The sequence below is a fragment of the Tachyglossus aculeatus genome, chromosome 23 (assembly GCF_015852505.1).
Source record: "Tachyglossus aculeatus isolate mTacAcu1 chromosome 23, mTacAcu1.pri, whole genome shotgun sequence".
Taxonomy (NCBI): domain Eukaryota; kingdom Metazoa; phylum Chordata; class Mammalia; order Monotremata; family Tachyglossidae; genus Tachyglossus; species Tachyglossus aculeatus.
The window spans coordinates 40,679,349-40,704,088 of record NC_052088.1 but is presented as its reverse complement, the minus strand read 5'-3'; the positions used below and the strand labels follow the sequence as shown (position 1 = coordinate 40,704,088).

At 53.2% G+C, this 24,740-nt stretch overlaps 1 protein-coding gene across 2 annotated transcripts in view; it reads right to left on the bottom strand.

Annotated features, from left to right (window-relative positions):
* Window positions 1-24,740, bottom strand: part of PDE4D (phosphodiesterase 4D) — a 179,601-nt gene that overhangs the window by 27,842 nt on the left and 127,019 nt on the right. For both annotated transcript variants that reach the window (XM_038765439.1, XM_038765438.1), the window contains exons 2-9: window positions 15,635-15,826; window positions 13,987-14,023; window positions 12,017-12,090; window positions 9,472-9,521; window positions 4,341-4,453; window positions 2,845-2,938; window positions 1,811-1,983; window positions 343-441 (exon numbers count right to left, since the gene is read on the bottom strand). In XM_038765439.1, the coding sequence (XP_038621367.1) occupies window positions 343-441; window positions 1,811-1,983; window positions 2,845-2,938; window positions 4,341-4,453; window positions 9,472-9,521; window positions 12,017-12,090; window positions 13,987-14,023; window positions 15,635-15,777 (783 nt within the window). In that variant the 5' untranslated portion in view covers window positions 15,778-15,826. The remainder of the gene's footprint in view (window positions 1-342; window positions 442-1,810; window positions 1,984-2,844; window positions 2,939-4,340; window positions 4,454-9,471; window positions 9,522-12,016; window positions 12,091-13,986; window positions 14,024-15,634; window positions 15,827-24,740) is intronic.

The window sequence follows — 24,740 nt, the reverse complement described above, 5'->3', positions numbered from 1 at the left end:
GCAGGTGGCGAGGTTGTGGTCAACTAGAGATATTTCGGAGTTGGTGTGGGTAAGGACTTTATGTACAAGTGACTAGAGATGATGAAACGAGCATCTGTCTGAGTCGGTGAGTGGGAGAGATGGGACTGAGCAGGAGGTTGGTGGAGCTGAGGAGTGAAGAGAAGTGGGTAGTGGAAGAGTGATTGGCAACACTCATACAGATGTTGAAGTCCCCAAGTAACAATACAGGGAACTGTGGGTAACTTAGGCTTACTCCTCACTCCAATAGATGCCATATTCTCCCTTGCTGAAAGGCCTGCAAAATCCCAGACAAGATAGCTCATCAATAACCAATACTCTCACCTGGAAAATAGTGTGCATGATGACAGTCAAAGGCCGGTTCCCAGAAAACTCCGCTATTCTGAAAACGTGAAGGCCCCATTTGTCCACATCTTCCAGTTCCTAAAAGGAAGTGAGACCCGATCAAGTGAGACAAAGGAAAGAGGAAGAAAGAGGCTCCATTCCAAGGCACCTCACTGTCATCAGCATCCGCTTTTAAAGAACTAGCTTTTCCAGAAATGCCCCAAAATTCAGAAAAAAGGCTTTGTTTCTAAACGAACCCATGTCCATCCTCTGAAGGCCAAAACTGTTCGGGCAAGCCCACCTTAAAGTACTGAGTACAAGGTTTGAGTTTTCATACTGCCTTACTAAAGGTACATCTCCTCCAAGAGGCCTCATCTGACCAAGCCCCTCCTTTCCTCTTCTTCCACTCCCTTCTGCGTTGCCCTGCCCTGCTCCTTGTTCTTCCCCCGTCCCAGCCCCAGAGCATTTATGTTCATATCTGCAATTCATTTATTTATATTAATGTCTGTCCCCCCCCACTAGACTGTAAGCTCATTGTGAGAATGGAAAATGTCTGTTTATTGTTATATTGTACTCTCCCAAGCACTTAGTACAGTGCTCTGCACAAGGTAAGTGCTCAATACATATGACTCACTGACTGACTACTGGTAGAAGCTAAAGGCTGGGAGTCAGGGGCTCTGGGTTCTAGTGCCGACTCTACCTGCCACTGGTCTGCTGGATGATCAGCTTTACTTCTTTACTTTACTTCTTTGCATCCCGGTTTCCCCACCTAAAAATAGAGGGAAGATCCCTTCTTTTGGACTGAGAAGCCCCTTGAGGGTCAGGGCCTGTATCCCACCTGATTAGCCCACATGTAACCCAGAGCCTGACACTGCCCCATGCTTGGCACAAATCAGCACTTCATTCATTCATTCATTCAACTGTATTTATTGAGCACTTATTGTGTGCACAGCACTGTTCTAAGGGCTTGGGAAGTACAAGTCGGCAACATATAGAGACGGTCCCTACCCACCAGGTCCCCCTGAGCCGCCCAGCCCCTTAGGACAGGTGGAAAATCTTGCGTGGTGGCAGAACAGAATGCAGGCCACGTTTCACGGCACCAAAATTATTCATGCCGACTCGAACAGCAAATTGGCCTTCTATTTAATGAAGGCCTCTAGAACAGCAAGTCAGGGTTGTCCACATTCATGAGTTTCCTGACGCTGTGCTTGGTCCCAGACACCCAGAAAGTGTTTCACAGGGGGCAGCGCAGGGCATGGGGGGCAGGGCCCCCGGAGGGGAGGCACTCAGGGTGGGGCCTCCAGGGAGCAGGTGCTCAGTACATCCCATTGCCGCTCTGACCAAATGCAGCGCTCCCCTAGTTCCCAGATCCACGCAGTGTGGCACCTGTGGCTGAAGGGCAGTCTCGGGGGCCTGGACGTCCAGAGACCCAGAGATCCCGTCGCCCTTGGCGGAGGCTCCAACTCACCCTGGCCAGAGGGTCCTCTTGCTCGGTCTTCACGCCGAACCTGGGGATGCTGGAATGGGTGAGGCTGGAGCTATGCGTCAGCTTCTTCACCCCGCTGATCTGGGACATTGGCCTCTTCTTTTTCTCCTTCTCCTTTTGGGTTGGGGAAGGGATTTCCACCTCGTGCTGCTTGTCTAGAATGAGAAAGAATCCTCGGGGTGGCCGGCCTCCTTCTCACGTGCTCCCTTCTGCCTGGGGCTCCTTCCCGGTCCACCATGCACCGAAAGGCTCCCATTGCCACTCCAAGCCCTGGCCATTAAGCCTCACTTGCCCAATGCTGGCAGAGAGCCCAGACCTGGGGCTCGCCCACACGCCACAGCCCGGCAGACCCCTGTCCCTTAGAAATGGTCTCTCTGTCCCCGAACTCTGGCTTGGAGACCAGTGTGATGATCCCATCCCTTTCTCGGCCAGGCAGTCACTGAGCCCACTGGGAGAGATTCTAGACTGTAAGCTCATTGTGGACAGGAAATTATTCTGTTATACTGTTACACTGTACTCTCCCAAACGCTTAGTACAGTGCTCAGCCCATAGTAAGCACTCAATAGATATGACTGACTGGGAGTTGGGGAGCTGGATAACAGTACGTTCACTGGCACCTCCATCTGGCCTCAGGACTAGGATCAGCGTGGCTCAGTGGAAAGAGCAGGGGCTTTGGAGTCAGAGGTCATGGGTTCGAATCCCGGCTCCACCACATGTCTGTTGTGTGACCTTGGGCAAGTCACTTAACTTCTCTGAGCCTCAGTTACCTCATCTGTAAAATGGGGATTAAGACATTAAGACTGTGATCCCCACGTGGGACAACTTAGTCACCTTGTATCCCTCCCAGCGCTTAGAACAGTGCTTTGCACATTGTAAGCGCTTAACAAATGCCATCATTATTATTATTATTATTATTATTATTATTATCATTATTATTGTTATTGTTATCAGGCCTGGAGCTGGGAGCAGGGTGGGGAAAGGGGCCTGGCAGGTCACTCCCCACGGTGCCAACTTACCCAAGAAGGTGTTGGATATGTACTCGGAGACCTGGTTGCCGGAGCGGCTCATCTCGGAGAGGTGGCTCAGCTCCCGGTTCAGCATCCTCTTAAACTGCAGAACCAAAGCCAGGGCCCAAATGAGCCCAGAGGGCACCGGACCCTCCCGTACCACTGTGGCTCCCTCCTTGGGACGGCCAGCCCCAGGAGGGCCACGGCAGGGTTTGTTTTCAAAACATCCCACACCATGTCCAATCTCGCATGCCTGCCCTGGCGCTCCCATGCACTCCCCAGGCTGGGACGGCTCACAGGAGGGCCAGGTAAGGCCAATGTCAGCTCCTCTGCTGGTGTGCCCATAATCCAGGGGGTCTGTCTGTTGGTTCCCGAGCAGGCCTGCCTTCCACGACACAGGCCTTCTCTTGATCTCTACTTCTTGGATTATAAATCAAAGTCAACAGAGGAACTGAGAAGGAGTGAGATCTGCTGGAAAGAGTCCGGGCCTGGGAGTGAGAGACCCTGGGTTCTAATCCTGGCCCTGCCAAGGAGCTATTGTGTGACATTGGGCAAATCACTTCACTCCTCTAGGCCTCAGTTTCCTCCTTGGCAAAATGGGAATTCAATACCTGTTCTCCCTCCCACTTAGACTGTGAGCCCCACGTGGGACCTGATGATGTTGCATCTACAAGAGTAAGCAATTAACAAATACCACAACTATCACTGTTACCATTGTCCAAATTTTTTAACCCTTAGCTAGAAGAATGCAACAGTAGAAAGAACACATATAAAAGATTAATTTTGGAATGACTCTTCTTAACAAGCCCCTTCTTGGGCATGAATTATCTTGCAGTCTCTGGTACTCTTGGCCACCTGACCCCGTTTATATTACCTGCCTGCTTGTGCCCTCCCAACCCCCCAGAGCACTGCTGCCCACACCTTGCACATTCTGGGACTTAAGCACTAACTCCTGAACAGACCCCCTTCCCTTCCTCCCCTCTGTAAACCATCTTAGTTCCAGTCTGCCCCACCCTGTGAGACCGTCAGCTCCTTGAGGGCGGGGACCATGTCTACTAGCACTAATGTCCTCTCAAACACTCAGTACAGTGCGCCGCACACAACTGGCACTCAAAAAATCCTGTTGATTGACTGAATAAGGCCCAACTGGAAAGTTAGAGCAAAAGATATGTGGGCTGAACCCGCCACCTCACACCAGGGAGGATGGACTGACAAGAAGGAACCCCTCCTCCCACCGCCCTCTACCCCGGAGTTGCCGGACTGGGAGCACGGGGAACTCCAAGGATCTCAACTGGCCAATCTGCCCATGGAAGGGAGTCTGGCCTCGGCAGACTCAGGCCTGGTTTGGTTTGCAATCCAGGAGCTGTGGGGGTTAGCGGGGAGGAGAGGTGCAGGTGGGGGTGAGTGGAGGGAGATGGGGCAGGGGGAGCAGGGGAGGGTGACCAGGGTATGAGGACTGGGGCAGACGCAGGGAGGTGGGGAGGCCCAAGCCAATGCAGCTTTACCTTGTTGGAGGCCATCTCGCTGACGGAGTGGCGAGTCTGGAGGGTCTCTAGCTGGTCCAGGCACCAGTCCAGCTCCTCCAGGGTCTCGCTGGCCAGCTTCTGGTAGCCCTCCTCTGAGGAGAGAGACAGGGAAAGTGGGGATGCGTGTTTCATGTCAGGGCTTCTAGGCCAGGCTGCCCACCTCGGAGGCCCCTTCATGTTGGGACCCCTGGCCCAGGGATGGGTAGATGGCGAGCAGGGGGTGCGAGTGGTCTCTGCAACCCTGTGGGCTGCCAAAGGTCAGTCTCTGCCTGGAAATTTGCCCACAAAATGCAGGCAAAGGGTGAGGGGAGTTTCAGTCTCCAGCCCCAGACGGACCAGGATCTGCCAGTTCTGACCCGGCTTGGCCTGGCCAAGCTGTGGTTCCACCACTGTTTGGCCCTCAGCAGCCCTGGTAAGCTCCACGGTGCTTGGTGGGGTGTCTGGGGGCTGAAATGATCCCTGACAATTCCCCCTACACCCAGGTCCTGGCAGAGCCAAACCAAAGTCTCCAGGAAGGGGAGCGGGAGTGTGTGGAGCAAGCTGGGAAACCCAGCCTGTATCTCTTGGGCAACGGAGGCAGTGACTACTAGGCTTATCTAGGAAACTAACTAATGCTCTCTCTCTCTCTCTCTCTCTCTCTCTCACACACACACACACACACACACACACTTTCACTTAAAACAAATCTAGGCCTACTCAGAGCAAGGACACCCCTACATGTGCATACATCCAAAGGGGCCATATCATTCAACCACCCCACCAAGCCTCAACTCCATCTCTTACCACTTCACCTCTCCACTGTCCACTCCCAGGATCAAGACTTTTCACTGGCTCAATAAACACCATTGACTGAGTGAATGAGTGATTAACTGATTGATTGACCGACTGACTGATCGCCTTGAATGGTTTGGTTCCCTCTTAGAAAACATCAGCCAAAAATTAATCAGTCAAGTGAATTTATTTGGACCTGGTGTTTACAGCACTTTGAATTATGAACTGCACCACAGATAAAATGCCCAGTACCCAATCCCTGCCCTCAAGGAGTTTACCACATAACGGGAGACAGGCACAAAATAATTTGCACACAGGAGGAAGCAGTAGCATGGCCTAGTGGAATGAACACAGGTCTGGGAATCAAAGGATGTGGGGTCTAATCCCAGCTGTGCCACGTAACTGTTCTGTGATCTTGGGAAAGTCACTTGACTTCTCTGAGACTCAGTTCTCCCTCCTACTTAGATTGCAAGACCCATGTGGGGCAGGCACTGATTCAATCAATCAATCGTACCTATTGAGTGATGACTGTGTGCAGAACACTATAAGGTCGTTGTGGGCAGTGAGTAAGTCTACCAACTCTATTATACTGTACTCTCCCAAATGCTCAGTACAGTGGTCTGCACACAGTAATATTTAATAAATACCACTGATTTGGGAGAGTTAGGTATAACAGATTTGGTAGACATGTTCTCTGCACACAAGGAGTTTATAATCTAGAGAGAGAGTCAGACATTAAAATAAATTACAGGTAAGTACATACGTGCTGCGGGGCCGCGGGTGGGGTGAATAAAAGATACAGATCAAAATGCAAGGGTGACGCAGATGAGAGAGGGAGTAGGGGAAATGAGGACTTAGGAATGGCATCTTGGAGAAGATATGTTTTTAATAAGGCTTTGCAGGTGGGGAGGGTGGTGGTCTGATGGATTTGAACCGGGGAGAGTTCCAGACCACAGGCAGGATGTGGGTGAGGGGTCAGCGGTGAGATTTTATCTACCCCAGTGCTTAGTACAGTGTTTGACACAGAGTAAGCACTTAAATTCCACAAATCCATACAAACAAAAGTGAAGGCTTAGGTGTTGATAAGGGGCAACAGTGTTGAGAAGAAGGTTGGGAGGATGGGATGTGGGAAGATAAAAAACTGAACAGGGAAAGGCCCTCAGAGGTGTTTTGAAGAGGCAGGAGAGTGGTGTCTGCTGGAGGGGGGCAGTGCTGGGCAGGAGGGAGTGAGGTGTGAGCCAGGGGTCATAGGGTCTCGGGGGGGCAGGAGGGGTCAAGAATGAGGCATAGTGAGTAGCTGGCTTGAGAGGAAAGAAGTGTCGAGCTGAGGTGTAATAGGAGAGGAGCAAGGGTAAATCACAGGGAGCGAATAATAATAATAATAATAATAGTATTTGTTAAGCACTTACTATGTGCCAAGCACTGTTCTAACTGACTGAGTGGCTTAAAGCTGATAGTTGGGAGTTTGACGCAGAAAGGAACAGGTTACCATTGGAGGATTTTGAGAAGTGGGGAGACACTCGCCAAATGAGGTTTGAGAAAGATGATCCAGGCAGCAGAGTGAAGTATGGTCTGGAGAAGGGAGAGGCTGGAGGCAAGGAGGTCAGCAAGGAGGCTAATGCAGTAGTCAAGGTAGGATATGACAAGTGCCTAGACCAATGTCAGTCAGGCAATCAAATTTATTGAGCATATACTGTGTGCAGAGCACTGTACTAAGCACTTGGGGGAGTACAATATAGCAGGCTGCCCATAAGAAGCCTACTGTTTAGACGACATTGTGGTGGTGGATCTTTGGGTGGAGAGGATGGAGCGAATTGAGGATTACTGTTTCGTCACCACTGGCAGGTGCTTGGTTCTGGGAGCTGGGGGAGTCTCTCCTTGTAGAATAGGGCTCTGCTCCCAACTTAGATCTCTGGGCTGGAACTAGGTCAAGAAACGCAGGCAGCTCAGGCCCGTAGCAAGTTCTCTCTGGAAGTGTGAAAAAAAGGTCTGGGCCTCCTAGATCCGCATCCAGTTCACATGGTCAACTTGCCTTTCCTCAGAGCCAGAGGCAATGCCAAATCCCTCAATCAATCAATCATCAATCAACCAACCAGTCAATTGTATATAACCCTTGGGTGACCTCATTGCCCCCCATTTCCCGCTGTGGTGAGATCCTCCCCCAAGTCTGGCCCAGGGGTGCTGCAGAATGGTTGGGGCTCTCTGGGACCTCTTGGTGCTAAAAGCTGTGTGGGCACTGGTTCTTTGGGGGCTGCTCCCCTGGTAGGGGCCCCCCTGAAAACTGAGAGCTAGTGATTCTCTGGGCGATGTTTCCCATCAGGATTCGACGCTCATTCTCTGCACATGTGCCATCTCCAGCCTCAGAGAACGAGAGTGGAAACTGCTCGGCTGAGAACTCATCTGGAACACGGTTCCAAGCCGATCCATCTTCCTCCCGGCCCGCTCCGACTGTCTCCTTGGCCAGGCTTGCAGCGATGGGCCGATGGCTCAGTGGCAGTGAGTAAGGCTGAGAATCGGAGGATCTGGATTCTGACACAGCTCTGCCACTGGGCTGCTGGGTGATCCCGGGAAAGTCACCGAATCTCTTTGGGCTTTAGTATCCTCAGCTGTTCATCAGACAGAAGACCCTGCCTCTCGTGGCCCCCTGAGGGTTGTGGTAACTGTGAGATGAGCTAATGGAGGTGGAAGCTCTCGGGGAAGAGAATCCAGGATTCAGAACACCATCCCACCCCACCCGGAGTCCAACCTGCAGGGCGGTAGCCGGCTGCATCCTGACGGGGGGGTCAGGCCCATTCCTCCTCGCTGAGCCGACAGCAGTTTCACTAGTTGCCCACCTCTGAGTTTCAGGGCCAGGCTGGGCCCGGCCCTGTTGCAGTCAATCTATCTCTATTCCCCGCCACCCCACACACACTCACATATGTGCACATGCAGTCACCCCCCAAACACACCCATACGTGCAGCATACCCAGAAATGTCACAGAGCAGGACAAAGTGTCAGCTCATTAGCACAACGGTCATTCTCTTCATAGAGGTCCATTCATTCATTCACTCATTATTTATTGAGCGCTTACTGTGTGCAGAGCACTGTGCTAAGCACTTGGAAAGTACAATTCAGCAATAAAGGGAGACAATCCCTGCCCACACTGGGCTTACAGTCTGGGGGGGGGGGGGGGGGGGGGACGACAGACATCAAAACAAGTAAACAGGCAACAATATAAATAAATAGAATTACAGATATATATACATATCAAAACGAATAAACAGGCATCATTATAAATAGAATTACAGATATTTACAAACATACAAAAATACTGTGGGTGGGGAGAAGGGGGTAGAGCAAAGGGAGCGAGTCGGAGTGATGCGGAGGGGAGGGGAAGCTGAGGGAAATTGGGGGGGGGGGGCTAGTCTGGGAAGGCCTCTTAGGAGGGGGAGCTTTCAGTAGGGCTTTGAAAGGGGGAAGTGTGACTGTTTGGTAAATCTGAGGAGGGAGGGCGTTCAAGGCCAGAGGTAGGACGTGGGCGGGGGGTTGACAGGGACAGGCGAGAATGAGGCACAGTGAGAAGGTTAGCGGCACCAGAGGAGTGGAGTGTGTGGGCTGGGATGCAGAAAGAGAGAAGGGAGGTGAGGTAAGAAGGGGCAAGGTGATGGAAAGCTTTGAAGCCAATAGTGAGTTTTTGTTTGATAAGGAGGTTGAGAGGAAACCACTGGAGATTTTTGAGGAGGCGGGGGTGACATGCCCAGAACATTTCTGAAGAAAGATAATCCGGGTAGCAGAGTGAAGTATGGACTGAAGTGGGAAGAGAAAGGAGGTTGGAAGGTCAGAAAGCAGGCTGATGCAGTAATCCAGTCGGGATAGGATGGGTGTGTACTAAAGTGGTAGCGGTCTAGATGGAGACGAAAGGTCGGATCTTGGCAAAGTTGTGAAGGTGAGATTGGCAGGCTCTGATGACAGACTGAATGTATGGAGTGAATGAGAAAGCGGAGTCAAGGATGACACCAAGGTTGCAGGCTAGTGAGGAAGGATGGTTGTGCCGCCCATAGCGATGGGAAAGTCAGGGAGAGGACAGGGACAGAGAAGTAGTTGCCCAGATCCCCTTTACACCCAACAATTCGCCAAGTCTAATAAAGTCAAATGTGGAAAAAGGCCACCTTTTTCCCAGGAGACTTCTGGAATCCGGCTCCAGGCTTCCCAGTGTTGGGGATTGCTCAGATTCCTTCTCACACTTGCACCCACCCCCAACCCCAAGGCCCGAACATGCCCACTCTGCACAAGCTTTCCCCTGCCCTCCCTGCAGCCCGCCACGCACACATACATCTGCATCTGTACAAGTCTCCGTACCTGTAATGGTCGCCTTGCTGATGGACGGCTGGCTGCACATAGCTGACCGCCTGAGGAAGGAAGACAATTTCAGGCCTTTGACCCCTCCCTGACCCCTCCAGGAATCCCGGGCAGGTATTTTCCTTGGAAGGGTGTGCCCAGTCGGGATCCATGGAAATGGGAGTCTCTGCCCTTAGCTGTCATTATTTTGGCCCTCAGAGCATGGCTCTGGCCCTGGCAGGCCAGCAGGAACAACTGGGAACCCATGAACTCCCGCTCTTGGCCTGGTTCCCCACGACGCTGAAAAAGGCAAATCTACTTCCCAGGAGTCTGTGAGTATGGGGACAGGAGATGGGGGACAACCAGGACAGTCAGGGGGATGAAATTAGGATGGAGAAGGGCAAACAGGATGGTCAGGGGATGGAGCTGAACTAGAGTAGGCTGGTTGGGAACAGGTGGTGGGCTAGGGGAGGGGAGCAGGGACAGAATGGGGGTGACCAGGATGGTCGGGGGAGAGGGCAGTTCCTTATGAGGACAGACTGGAAAGGTCAGGATTCTGCAGTTTGGACAGACACAGGCTGCACACCATTCCCACTTCTCATTTTTGATAACAAGTTGTTTTCCCCAAAATCAGTATTTAAATGATGGAAATAAAACATGGTCTTTGGACACAATCACATTTCATTATTCACCACTGAAAGCTTAGTGTTCCCTGGGAAATGTATTATCATGGAGCAGCACGGCTTAGTGGAAAGAGCCTGGGCTTGGGAGTCAGAGGACATGGGTTCTAATCCCGGCTCCGCCACTTGTCTGCTGCGTGACCTTGGGCAAGCCACTTCACTTCTCTGTGCCTGTTACCTCATCTGTAAAATGGGGATTAAGACTTTGAGCCCCACGTGGAACAACCTGAATACCTCTACCTCAATGCTTAGAACAGTGCTTGGCACATAATAAGCACTTAATAAATACCACATTATTATTATTATCATCATGATCAAAAGAGTCCATCAAATGGAAAGAACCTCGCCTCTTCTACCAATCCATCCATCAATGGAATTTATCGAGCACTTACTGAATAAAGAGTACCAGTACTAAGCACTTGGGAGAGTACAATATAACAAAGTCTGTAGACATGCTCCCTGCCCATAAGGAGCTTACAGTCTAGTGGGGGAGACAGACTAATGTAGAAATAAATTATGGATATGTACATAATGATAATAATAATGGCACTTGTTAGGCACTTACTTTGTGCCAGGCATAGTACTAAGCTCTGGGGTAAATACAAGCAAATCGGGTTGGACACGGTCCCTGTCCCACGTGGGACTCACGGTCTCAATCCCCAGTTTACAGTTGAAGTGACTGAGGCTCAGAGAAGTGAAGTGACTTCCCCAAGGCCACACAGCAGACAAGTGGCAGAGCCGGAACTAGAACCCATGACTTTCTGACTCCCAAGTCCGGGCTCTATCCACTCCGCCACGCTGCACGTAAGTGCTGTGGGGCTGGGGGAGGGGTGACTAAAGGGAGCCAATCCGAGTACAAGGGCGACGTCAGAGATATGTACATAAGTGCGTATGTTCTGTGGGTCTGAGGGTGGAGTGAATATCAAGAGCTTAAATGGTATAGATCCAAGTGCCTAGGTGACACAGAAGGGGGAGGGAAGAGGGGAAATGACGGCTTAGTTGGGGAAGGCACACTAGCATTTATTAAAATAACAATAATAATCCATTGTTTCTGGGGTTTATTTTCACCAAGCACCTTCCCATCGAAAGACGCATCGAGTTTCCTCGATAGCCTTGGTGGAAGAAAGAGGCAGAGACGGTGTGTACCAACTCTATTGGACTCTCCAAGCATTTAGTCCAGTGCTTGGCACACAGAAGGCATTCAGTAAATACTGCTGATCGACTGAGGCCCAGGTTGATGAACCTTCGCTCTGTGTCAATGGCTGGTGCTCATATATAGGCTGAAAATGTAAAGACCCAAGGCTGGGAGAGCCAAGGGATAACTGTTGGCCAAAGGTACCTGGAGTCCAGTGACCATGTGGTTGCCTCTTGCCAGGATTCGGCCCTGCCGGGGATTTAGGGTGCAGGGACTGACCGACGTGAGACTCTGTCTGGTGGATGGAGCCCATATGTGTTCTACTCCCAACAGGATTCACAGAGAGGCAAGTCTAGTCCACACCAATGAAGAAAAGCCTCCTCCCCAATCCCTGCAACTCACACCTGGTCTAAACCAATGAAATAACACCCCCTCACCCCAAAACACACACAAGCCGCCCACCACCCCAATCCTTGCAACTCACATCTCACCAAACCAATGATGAAACATTCCCTCCACCACCCACCCTAATCCCTACAACTCATGCCTGGTCCAAACCAATGAAGAACGCCCCGGCCCCCTACTCTGCAGGGGCAGCATCACCACCACCACCCCAATTCCCTCAAACCCACACCTGACCCAAACCAACGAGGAAGCACCCTTCAGACTCCCAACATGGCCCACCTGGCCCAAATCAATGAGGAAACCAATGACTGAAACACCCCTGCCCCCGAGGTGAACCACAACTCACTTGCTGGGTGCCCGGTCCTGCATGTTGGTCAGCGCAGCAAAGTTGTTCCGGACCGTCCTCAGGCTAGCCAAGACCTGCAGCAAGGCAGATTTCCAGCATCACCTCAGTGGGGACCCATTTCCGCCAACCCCAGATGTGAGAGATTCAGGCCAGGAGGCTTAGGGGACTGGCTGGCTGGAGAATGCTGATCCCCAGTTCCTGGCTCTCTCCTGGCCTGAGGGCAAGCATCTCTCCACCTTCTGGCTGGGTGCTGGGGCAGAGGCTGGGCCCGGGAGTCGCAGGGATGTCGGCGGGGCCCCTGGCCACCTCAGCCCCCTGGCCCTGGGGAAGCAGAAGGGGCTGGGACGAGTCGTAGGCAGGGGGCTGGTCACTGCAAGGCCCTACTGAGAGCTCATCTCCTCTAGGAGGCCTTTCCAGACTGAGCCCCTTCCTTCTTCTCCCCCTCGTCCCGCTCTCCATCCCCCCTCCATCTTACCTCCTTCCCTTCCCCGCAGCACCTATATACATGTATATATGTTTGTACATATTTATTACTCTATTTATTTATTTATTTTACTTGTACCTATCTATTCTATTTATTTTATTTTGTTAGTATGTTTGGTTTTGTTCTCTGTCTCCTCCTTCTAGACTGTGAGCCCACTGTTGGGTAGGGACTGTCTCTATATGTTGCCAGCTTGCACTTCCCAAGCGCTTAGTACTGTGCTCTGCACACAGTAAGCGCTCAATAAATACGATTGACTGATTGATTGATTGCAAGAGGGAGGAGATGGGTCCAGAGCAGGAGGAGAGAGACCAGGACGGTCTCTCAACGATCCCACATTTGCCCTGCCCACTCCCTCATGGTTGGGCCAACTGCTATCTTGACCCCTCTCTGTCTGCATCCAGCTGGACTGCAAAGCCTGGACCCACTGGTCCACATACTATTATTACTATTAATAACAATAATAATAATACTAATAGCAATAATGACAATGGTTTTTGTTAAGCGCTTACTACGTGCCAGGCACTGTACTAAGCACTAGGGTGGACACAAGCAAATCGGGTTGGACACAGTCCCTGTCCCACATAGGACTCCCAGTCTCAATCTCCATTTTTACAGATGAGGCAACTGAGGCACAGAAAAGTGAAGTGACTTTCCCAAAGCCACAAAGCAGATGAGTAGCGGAGCTGGGATGCAGAATGTCTCCCTCGCCCAGACCATCCGGGTGGCCACCCCGACCCTCCCTCTTCCCGTTCCCCAAAAACTGGCTTTTCCCCAGGCAGCAGCCGGTGACTCCCAGCACCGCCTGGACCCAGTAGAGGAGGGCGGGGGCGGCATGAACAGTTGGACTAACCGGCTAGCCCTTTGCCATCTCAACCTCTCACATCTGCAGCAGTCCCCCATTTAAGAGATGAGGACACTGAGATCCAGTGAAAGGGAGTGACTGGCGTCGAGGGCAGGGGCCGAGCGGGGAACACAATCCAGGTCTCCCACTTCCTGGGCCCGAGGGCTTCCAGGGGCCGCCCAGTCTCCGGGCTGACCCCGGTAATTCCACACCACAGGGGAAGGGCGCCTGGTACACAGGCCCAAAACCCAGATCCCCTGGTGGGCTCCTCCAAGTTAGGGTGAGCACCTGGCTTGGCTGAGAAGAGTCTGAGACCACACCCAGGGGAGGGAGAGGGGAGCAGCACTATGGGGGCATTCCAGAGAAGAGGGAGCACTGTGGGGTGCCCTGGGAATGAGGGAGAGCTCATGAAGGTGTCTTGGCAGGAGCAATGCAAGCTGTCCCGGGGAGAAGCGCTGAAGGTCCGTGCTTGCCTCTGAGCACTGAGCAGGGAGCAGAGCAAGATGAGGCTGCACTCGCGGTGCCTCAGAGTTCCCCGGGCTGTCCTCCGCCTCCCCGACCAGACGGAAGGACTATTCAGACCTCGGGAAGAACTGAGGCCAGAGTGGCAGTGCGGAGGCTGGGGAGTGCTGACCAGAGCCCTACCTGAGCAAATGGGGTCACGATCAGGTCATCTCCATGTCTGAAAGAGAAACCGTGGTCTGTCAGCAAGCTGCCGGCCACTCAGAGCGCTCGGCTTTCTGCGCCAGTGCCAGCTTCACCTTCCCCGAGCAAATTCCACCCTGTTCCCTCAGGATCCCCTCCACCATCAACCTCCTCTCATCCCCCAGCATTGCTCCCTCCTCCTGCCTTGGCCACAGAGATCCCACTAGACTGGAAGCTCCTCATGGCTCTGACTGTGTCTACCGATGCTATGGACTCTCCCTAGTGTTTACTGCAGGGCTCTGCAAACAACACATGCTCAATAAATACTACTGATTGGTTGAAGGGACATGGGGTCATCGTAGTCAATCTGGAGCAGGGCCAGGGCCAGTGACAGGGTGAGAGCCAGCCAGGGACAGAGAATAGGTCAGGGCTAGCATCTCCCAGGTCAGCACTTGGACCAGGGCCAGGATCGGCATCGCCAGGTTCAGTGCCTCAATCAGGGCTGGGATCAGGGTTAGCGTCGCCAGGGTCAGCACTTGGGTCAGGATTGGCACAGTACGGTTAACTAAATGCTGGAGAGAGTATAATAGAGTTAGTAGACACAAACTGTAATAACAATAACCGTGGTATTTGGTAGGCACTTACTATGTGCCAAGCACTATACTAAATACTGGGGGTTGGTATTGTATACGCAGATCAGACACAATCCCTGCCCAATGTGGGGCTCAGTAGAAGGGCCAGCAGGTGTCTTACCACCACTCTTCCCAGATCGGGGAACTGAGGCTAAATGACTTGCCCAGGGTTACACAGGAAGCCAGTATTCAGTCCTGGGCTATTTTCAGCAGCCCTCACGGAACTGATGAAGCATGTCTGTCTAAAGAGAGCACGGCACGGTCCTGGAAGAACGAGAACAATCCGAGAGCCTGCTGCACCTGGCTCTGGCACCAAAGGAACTCCTCCAGCATCAAACACCCCCCAGCTCAGGGGCGGGACGGGCTGGCAACCTTGATAAAGGGGACCCTCCTTCAATCTTCTTAAATTTTCCACGGATCAGTGATCTGCCCATGTGCAACTGTAAATTGTAAATTATTTATTGATAGTAACGCCCGTCTCCCCCCTCTAGACTGTAAGCAAGCTTGCTGTGGGCAGGGAAAGTGTCTACCAACTCTGCTGTATTGTACTCTCCCAAGCGCATAGTACGATGTTCTGCCCCCCCCATGCCTTTGACGGCGGGATATGGTGAAACTGCATTCTAGCCACAAAGTGAAGTAACTGAATCTAACTGCTAAGTGATGCAGGGAGAGGCCCAGAGAGGCCCCAGCAAGGGCCCTAGCAAGAGTCCAGCGAGGGCCCCAGGCATCGCAGAATCAGGAGGTCTCTGGGGCGTCATCCCATCCCCCTAATAGGGCTGTGGAAGGGTATAGAGCAGCCCTGTGCCATGGCAGGGGGCTGCCATCAGTTTGTGTCATCATCCCCCTACCAGCCTGGAGGGACCCAATCCTTCCTCCTCCCTCTGGGGGCATGCTGCCCAGACTCCAGAGCAAGGCCCCAGCCCCGCTGGCCCCCCACCACTCCCCTGGTCCCGTCCCCGGTCCCGAACGGCTCCCCCTGTGCCCCTCCCCCTCCCCCAGTCCCCTGCAGCACTCACATGTCGCTGGCGATGGAGGAGTTCCTGGACACGGACTTCGGGGAGAGGTCATAGTCGCTATCGGAGCGGTACAGGAAGGACTCTCGGCGCTGGCCATGGACGAAATTGGCCTGGAGGACGAGCCCGGAGCCCGGACTGGTCATGGGATCCAGGGGACTCCGTCCCGCAGACGGACCATTGTCCACATCGAAGCTGGAATGGAAAGAGAAGTGTGAGGAGCCAGGGTCCCAACACCCGACTACACACTGTCCAACCGAGTCGCTAACTGCCGGGACGTAAAAAGACTGGCAGCTCCCTGGGGCCAGAGCCCTGGACAGTCCTCTCAGCCATGGTCACGGTCAGCACCCTGCCCCACTGAGCCTGGCCAAGGCCTCAGCTGGCACCTTGCCCCTCTGAGCCATGGCCACAGCCCTGTCCCTCTGAACCGCGGCCACAGCGAGCATCCAGTTCCTCTGAGTCAGGGCCAGAGGCTCGTCCCTCTGAGCCACTGTGAGAGCCCTGTCCCTGAGACACAGCCAGATCCCCATCCTTCTGAGCCATTCATTCATTCAATCATATTTATTAAGCGCTTACTGTGTGCAGAGCACTTGGGAAAATACAATACAATAATAATAATAATAATTACGGCATTTGTTGAGCACTTACTATGTGCCAAGCACTGTTCTAAGAGCTGGAATAGATACAAGGTAATCAGGGTGTCCCACGTCTTAATCCCCATTTTACAGATGAGATAACTGGGGCTCAGAGAAGTTAAGCATCTTGCCCAAGGTCATACAGCAGACAAGTGGAGGAGCCGGGATTAGAACCCATGTCCTCTGACTCCCAAGCCTGAGCGCTTTCCACCTAAGCGCTTTCCACTTAGACATGCTGCTTCAACAGTACTGCTACAAAAATAAAGAGTGACAATCTCCACCCACAATGATCTCACAGTCTAGAGGGGATGGACAGGACACTAGAGTCTAGAGAGTCCACAGTCACAGCTAGCACCCTACCAACTGAGCCACAGCCAGAGCCCCATACTTCTGAGCCACGACCATAGCCATGGCCAGCACCCTGTCCCGCTGAGCCACGGCCACAGCCAGCACCCTGCCCCTTTTGAGCTACTGCCAGCACCCTGCCCCTCTGAGCCACAGCCAGAGACCCGTTCCTCTCAGCTGCAGTCTTCGCCAGCACCCTGCCCCTCTGAGCCACAGCTAGAACCCCGTCCCTCTGAGCCACAACCATGGCCATGATCAACACCCTGCCCCGCTGAGCCAGGACCGCAGCCACGGCCAGCAACCCTACCCCTCTGGGCCACGGGCATGGCCAGCATCCTGTCCCTTCTAAGCCACGGCCACCATCCCGCCCCACTGAGCCACAGCCAGAGACCCATTCCTCTCAGCTGCAGCCATCGCCAGCACCCTGGCTCTCTGAGCTACAGCTTGCACCCCACCCCTCTATGCCATGGCCACAGCCAGCACCCTGTCTGCCCCTCTGGCTAACTGCCAGGACCCTGGCCACCCATCTGGGCCACGACCAGCAACCCATCCAACCCTCTGGGTAACAGCAAGCACTATGTCCTTCCCTCTGGGCCACAGTCAGCACCCCATCCGTCCCTCTGGGCCATGGCCAGCACCCTGTCTGCCCCTCTGGCTAACTGCCAGGACCCTGGCCACCCATCTGGGCCACGACCAGCAACCCATCCAACCCTCTGGGTAACAGCAAGCACTATGTCCTTCCCTCTGGGCCACAGTCAGCACCCCGTCCGTCCCTCTGGGCCATGGCCAGCACCCCATCTGTCCCTCTGGGTAACGGCCTGCAACACGCCTGTTCTCCTGGGCAATGGCCAGCACCAAGTCCCACTAAGCCATGGTCGGCTCCTCATTCTTCCCTCTAAACCACAACTAGCACCCCACTCTTCCCTCAGGACTACAGAGAAGGTCAGCATTCCATCCCTCTGAGCCACAGACATAGCCAACACCCCATCCATCCCTCTGGGCCACAGCCAGAACCCTGTTTGTCCTTCTGGACCATGGCCAGAAACCAGCCCATCCCTCTGGGTCGTGGCCAGCATCTTATCCATCCCTCTGAGCCACGGCTAGCACTATGTCCAATCCCCTGGGCAATGGCCAGTGCCTCATCTGCCCCTCTGAGTTACAGCCACGATCAGTATCCTATCTGTCCCTCAGAGGCCTCGGATACAGGCCAACACCCCATCCCTCCGGGCAAAGACTTGGTCTAGCACCAGGGAGGCTCCCGATGTGGAGCAGTTGGAGGGAAACGACGGGACTGAGGGCTGCCCCTGGCCTGTCACCGCCCCTATCCTCTGCTGCTCTGCCCAGAGCACTGGCTCCTCTATGCTGCTGGAACAAGCGGTGCTGCTCCAGTGATGAATGGCATTGCTCCGATTGATGCCGCCAGCTCCCCTTTACTGTTGAAACGAGCGGCACTGCTCTGGCTGATGGCTCCCACTCCGCTCACTGCTGGAACAAGCGGCACTGCTCCGACTGACGGCACGGGCTCCCCTCACTGCTGGCGTGAACAGTACTGCTTCAGCGGATGGCACCGGCTCCCCTTCAATGCTGGCTTCAGCGCCGCTGCTCCGGCTGATGACACCGGCTCCCCTCACTGCTGGCCTGAGCAGCGCTGCTTTGACTGATGGCACCAGCTCCCGTCAGACCTAAGAACTCGGCAGACAGAGCCCAGGCCTCCCGGCTCTAAGAACAGCCTGCCAGGCACTTGGTACTCTCAGACTCCAAGGGATGCTGGGTGAATTGCTGCTCCATGCCCAGTGTCTGGGGCTGCTGCCCATGCCCGGTATCTGGGGTTGCTGCCCGTGTCCGGTACCTGGGGCTGCTGATCCTCACAAGGCCCAGGGCTGCTCCTGGATCATTTTTCTACAAAACATTCAGGCCAAGTTTCCCCACTCCTCAAGAAACTCCAACAGTTGCCCATCCTCCTCCACATCAAACAGAAACTCCTCACCAGAAGCAGCGTGGCTGAGTGGATAAAACAAAGGGCTGGGAGTCAGGAGGACCTGGGTTCTAATCCTGGCTCTGCCACACGTCTGCTGTGTGACCTTGGGCAAGCCACTTAACTTCTCTGGGCCTCAGTTACTTCATCTGTGAAATGGGGATTAAGAGTGTGATCCACTGTGGGACAGGGACTGTGTCCAATCTGATTTGCCTTTATCTACCCCAGTGTTTACAAAATGCCTGGCACACAGTAAGTGCTTAACAGTACCACAATTATTATTGTTATTATTTATTACTATTATGAAAGCATGTAGCCACCTTGCCCCCTCTTACCTCACCTCGCTACTCTCCTGCTACGACCGGGCCCGCACACTTCATAATTCCAATGCTGGTCTTCTCGCTGTACCTCCACCTCGTCTCTCTTACCGCCCTCTGTCCACATCCCACCTCTGGCCTGAAACACCCTCCCTCCTTGAATCCGACAAACACTAACTCTCTCCCCCTTCCAAGCCTTATTGAAGAAGGCCCACCTCCTCCAAGAGACCTTCCTTGACTAAGACCTCCTTTCCTCTTCTCCCTCTCCCTTCTGTGTCACCCTGATTTGCTCCCTTCATTCATCCCTCCAAAGCACTAGCGCTGCAATTTATCCATTTATATTAATGTCCGTCTCCCCCTCTAGACTATAAGCTCGTTATGGGCAGGGAATGTGTCTGTTTATCGTTATATTGGACTCTCCCAGGCGCTTAGTGCAGTGCTCTGCACACAGTGAGCACTAAATAAATATGATAGAAAGGATGAATGACCGCTCAGAACGATAGCAGGGGCGGGGCCACCATCGCCTCAGCTGGCTGCAATACCACATGTCATCCACCAGGTGGGGGCCCTCATCAGGGACAAACTGGGACCCGGCTTACATAATAATAATGATAATGATGGCATTTATTAAGCGCTTACTATGTGCAAAGCACTGTTCTAAGCGCTGGGGAGGCTACTAGGTGATCAGGTTGTCCCACGGGGGGCTCACAGTCTTTAAGCCCCATTTTATTAATAATAATAATAATAGTGGCATTTATTAGGCATTTACTACGTGCAAAGCATTGTTCCAAGCGCTGGGGAGGTTACTAGGTGATCAGGTTGTCCCACAGGGGGCTTACATCAATCAGATCAGTCATTTTACTGAGCTCTAACTACATGCAGAGCATTGTGTTAAATACTTGGGAGAGTTCAATAATACAGAATTAGCAGACACGTTCCCTGTCCATAACGAGCTGACATCTCCAGGGCCAGTGACCAGCAGCCCCCACCAGAGGGACAGGGAGGACGTTCATCTGAGACTTGTTTCCCTCCCGGACCTATTCGGCCTTTCCTCTGGGTCGTTTTGTTAATCTCCTCCATGCCGTGTGAGCCTGTCTCCTGTTCTTCCTGTAAGATCCAGATCCCGAAAGCCAGGGCCCGAGGGCTGCGGGCTTGTTCACTTCTGGAATACTTCAAGCCTCTCCTCCAGGCCTCCTCGTTAGCAACTGGGAGTCTGTCCTGGTCATCCAAACCCACGGATCTCTTCCCCGTCTGGTTTTTTTTGTTTGTTTTTTCTTTTAGACTGTGAGCCCACTGTTGGGTAGGGACTGTCTCTATATGTTGCCAACTTGTACTTCCCAAGCGCTTAGTACAGTGCTCTGCACACAGTAAGCACTCAATAAATACAATTGATTGATTGATTGATCTGTCTGTCCAACTGACCACCACGTTCTAGGCCACAGGGCAGATCGGTCTCCGGTAATATTGCCCCCACCCACAATGCCCGCTGCTGAGGTCTGAGGCTCGGACCCGGTGCTCGTGTCCACAGGGAGACCCTTGATGTACAGCAGCAGGGGACATGTCTGCAAGGAGACCTCCACCCCCACTTCAGCCCCCAGCCTCTGCAGATTGCCATCGGTGCAAGTCGTGACGGAGGTGACTGCCGGATCAGCCCAGGGGCCCCAGTTTCCATGATCCCACTGTCCACCATGGGTGCGAGAACACCCCCCGCTGGAACACCCCAGGACACGCAAAGACTCCTGAGTGCATTGCCATGGTCTGGATCTGTCCACACCCATGGTACACATTGCCAACACACTTTACCTACTCCCCATCTATGGAAACCCAGGGCATGGAGCCCTGGGTTTATTTATTTATTTTACTTGTACATATCTATTCTATTTATTTTATTTTGTTAGTATGCTTGGTTTTGTTCTCTGTCTCCCCCTTTTAGACTGTGAGCCCACTGTTGGGTAGGGACTGTCTCTATATGTTGCCAACTTGTACTTCCCAGGCGCTTAGTACAGTGCTCCGCACACAGTAAGCGCTCAATAAATACGATTGATGATGATGATGGAGCCGGAATCCCAGATCCCAGAGCCAGGAATACGGAGCACAGAGCCCGGAGCATGGAGGACGGACATCAGAGCAAGGCACACATAGCCCAGAGCGTGGAGGACGGAACCTATGGGCATTCTGGGAGTGTTTGACCTGCCTCAGCAGTGAGGGGCCACAGGTGTCCTGGGGCCAGTCCCAGGTGCGTCTTTCCAGGTGGCTGGACCCACCTTGGAATTGGGAAGAAGTGGGTGGGGCAGAGCCTGACAGGTCAAGCGGGAGCGGTCGGGCATGATCAGATAAGAGATCGGACAGAGAACAGGTCCAACCTGGCAGGGTCAATCTGCGGGCACTGCCTGATGCCAGAGTGGATTCAAACTTTCCACCCAGCAGGCACCCCATCCTGAGCTCTGCACCCAGCAGGTGCCCAGTCTGGCATCCTGCACCCAGTCCGGCATTCTGCACGCAGTCCAGTGCTCTACATCCAGTGGCTGCCCAGTCTGTGCTCTGCACCCAGTGGGCACCCAATCCATGCTCTGCAACCAGTCTGGCACTCTGCACCCAAAGGGCACCAGCCTGTGCCTTGGGCCCAATCCATGCTCTGTGCCCAGCAGGCAACCAGGCCATACGTCCCAGAGTGGAGACACTGATTTCTCCTCCCGGGGAAAGGCCAGACCTCAGCCCAGCCATCCATGCTCCAGCCTCGGGGCGGCTTCCTTGTGGGCACAACACAATCCAGCATTCCTGCCCAAATAAGGGAAACAAGGGACCCAGGGCCAGAGGCAGCGTCGGGGTGAGGCCAGTCCTTGGATTGACCATGGATCGCCACCTGCTACCCCAAAATGCCGGCACCCTCCCTGAGCGCAGGCCTGACCGTGCACCCAGACGTGATTCCTGGCTGCTGGGAAAGGGAGCTCTCGGCCCCCAGCCCTGCCACCATCCCCATGGGCAAAGTTTCCAGAATACGGCGGTACCATGGCACTCAGAACATTGGTGGCCACTCGGGACTTTGGGGGACCAGGCCTTGGCTCATGGGGGTGCCTGGGAGGGGCGGCAAGGGGGCTGGCAGGGTGTGGGGGAGCTGGTAGGGCAGGAGAGTCTGACGCGCTGCTGTGGCTACTGCCCAACCCTGAGCAAAGCCCAGAGCTGAGCGGCCTTCTAAAGATGGCACATGGCCAGAGCCGGGCACAGGCGGGGAAGAGGGGAGGGCTGGGGCGGAGCAGGGCATGGTGTACAGGCCACGTCAGCTCCCACCAGACATGGCTCTTGTCCAGTCACACGGCTCTACACCAGGTTCAGACCAGCACACCCCGGCCTGCCCTGCCCCAGCCCCACCCTGGTCTGGCGCGTCCCTCACGCCAGCTCCAGGGCACTGGGAGGACAGTGTGGCCATCCCTCTCCTGGTCTCTCTGGCTGCCTGATAGCTCACTACCCCAGCCGTCCTGCTGGTCTTCTCAGTGGCTGGAAATGACAAGTCTTCCTGCCCCAGATGGACATCCAGGCTTGCAGTCGGGTGCTGGCTTCCTTCAATGAAGTCCTTCGGCCACCAAAGAGAGCTAGTGTTCACTGAAACCCTGAAGTCATTAGCTGGCCTGAGAGTCCCAAAAGAACAATATTCACGCAGTCGATCTTGGCAGCCACGGCTGGTGATGCCAGCTCCGTCTGCTGACGTGGGCTGTGCCGGGTGGACGTATCATCACTTGACAGGAAGCAGGTATGAACCCAAGCCAACACCCTCGGAGCTAAGTTATTCCCACGATGCACATTCTGGTGCGAGACTTTAACAAACACCCCTCATTGTTTGCTTCACACACCACTACCCCTTTGACAAAACAAATTACAAAGCAGTCTACCCCCAACAAGTGCCCAGAATGGTGCCCTGCCTATAACGGATATCCAGTGCGGTGGCCTGCCCTCAGTGAGCATCCAACACGGCGCCCTGCCCAGAGCAGGTGCCAAATGCAGCAGGGTAGAGTCGCGGCATGGGCAGTCAGATCTCGGACATCGGCACAGGGGGCAGAGTCCTCTGCAGCGGGTGCACACATATCATTCATTCAGTCATTCATTCAACAGTATTTATTGAGCACTTACTGTGCGCAAAGCATGGTACTAAGCGCTTGGGAGAGTACAATGTAACAGCAGGCAGACACATACCCTGCCCACGACTAGCTTAAGGTCCCTGTCGTTGACCAGTATGGCTGCCCCAGGCCAGAGCCAAGTTAGCCGCCAGCAGAAGTCTCATGAAACAATCGGCTTTCCAGTGCCACAGCATCTCTGGGCAGACCCCTTGGCAGTGTGGTTAAAGCACCTGATGCCAGGCCCCAGAGCAGGATCGGCGTGCAGGTGCTAAGGAGAGCATGGAGCACGTGGATGGCACCACAAGGTGCCAGTGTAGTTTGGGCCCAGCTGGGAATGCAGTGATTTAAACTGGTTGGACTGGCACACCCAGGGAAACCCTCCTGGGAATAGCTGTGGCTGCTGTTTCCCTTCAATCCTAAATTCTTTGGTGGCAGGAAATATGAATCTTTCTTCTGGTGCACTTCCCCAACCACCTGGTACAGTGCTCAGCACACAGGAGGCTCTCAATACGTGCCCTGGTTGATTGGGCTGTTGATAGTCTTAAATAAACACAATTCCAATTTGCCATTCTTGGTTCATTTTCCTCCCTCTTACTTGGGCTGTGAGCTCCATGTGGGACCTAACGATCTTGTATCTACCCCAGTCCTTGATACAGTATTTGACACCTAGTAAGAATTCAACGAATACCACAATTACTACTACTATTATTGTTGTTGTTATTAATTACAAACATAACAACCATTAAACCTCTTAATTATCAACAACCTTTATGGAGCACTTACTACCTGCAGAACACTGTCCTGGGCACCTAATGAATGCAGAGTGCCATGCTGGGCACCTGTTTGCACAACATCGTACAAGGCGTCTACTGTGTTTAAAGCCCTGTATTAGGAACCTGCTGTGTGCCGAACATCCGAACTTCGAACAGGGTACGAAGCACCTACTAGGTGTACAGCACTGTACTGGATGCTTGGAAACATGCAAAGGCTGCAAACAAGGCAGTCCCTACCCCAGAGGAGGTCAGACCTGAGTGGTTGGCAGTACCCGGAGTTCCAAGTCAGCTCTCTGGACAGAGCAGGTCAGCCAGTCCCCACTAACCTGCAGTAGCAGCTGCAGGGAGCTGCCAAGGGCCGGCCCCAAGAGGGAATCCCTCAGGCCCAGAGAGGTAATTCATTCATTCAATCATATTTATGGAGAGCTTACTGCGTGCAAAACACTGAATCAAGCGCTTGGGAGAGTACAATGTAACAAGAAACAGACACATTCCTTGCCCACAAGGAGCTTACAGTCTAGAGGAATAATAATCACAATAATTGTTGTATCTGTTTAATTGTGGTATTTGTTAAGTGCTTATTATGTGCCAAGCACTGTTTTAAGCACTGGGGTAGATACAAGATAATCAGGATGGACACAGTCCCTGTCCCACACGGGGCTCACAGCCTTAATGTCCATTTTACAGATACATTCATTCATTCAGTCATATTTATTGAGAGCTTACTATGTGCAGAGCACTGTACTAAGTGCTTGGGAAGTACAAGTTGGCAACATAGAGAGACGGTCCCTACCCAACAGCAGGATCACAGTCTAGAAGGGGGAGACAGACAACAAAACAAAACATATTAACAAAATAAAATAAATAGAATAAAAAAACCAAGAATAAATATGTACAAATAAAATAGAGTAATAAATACATACAAACATATATACATATATACAGGTGCTGT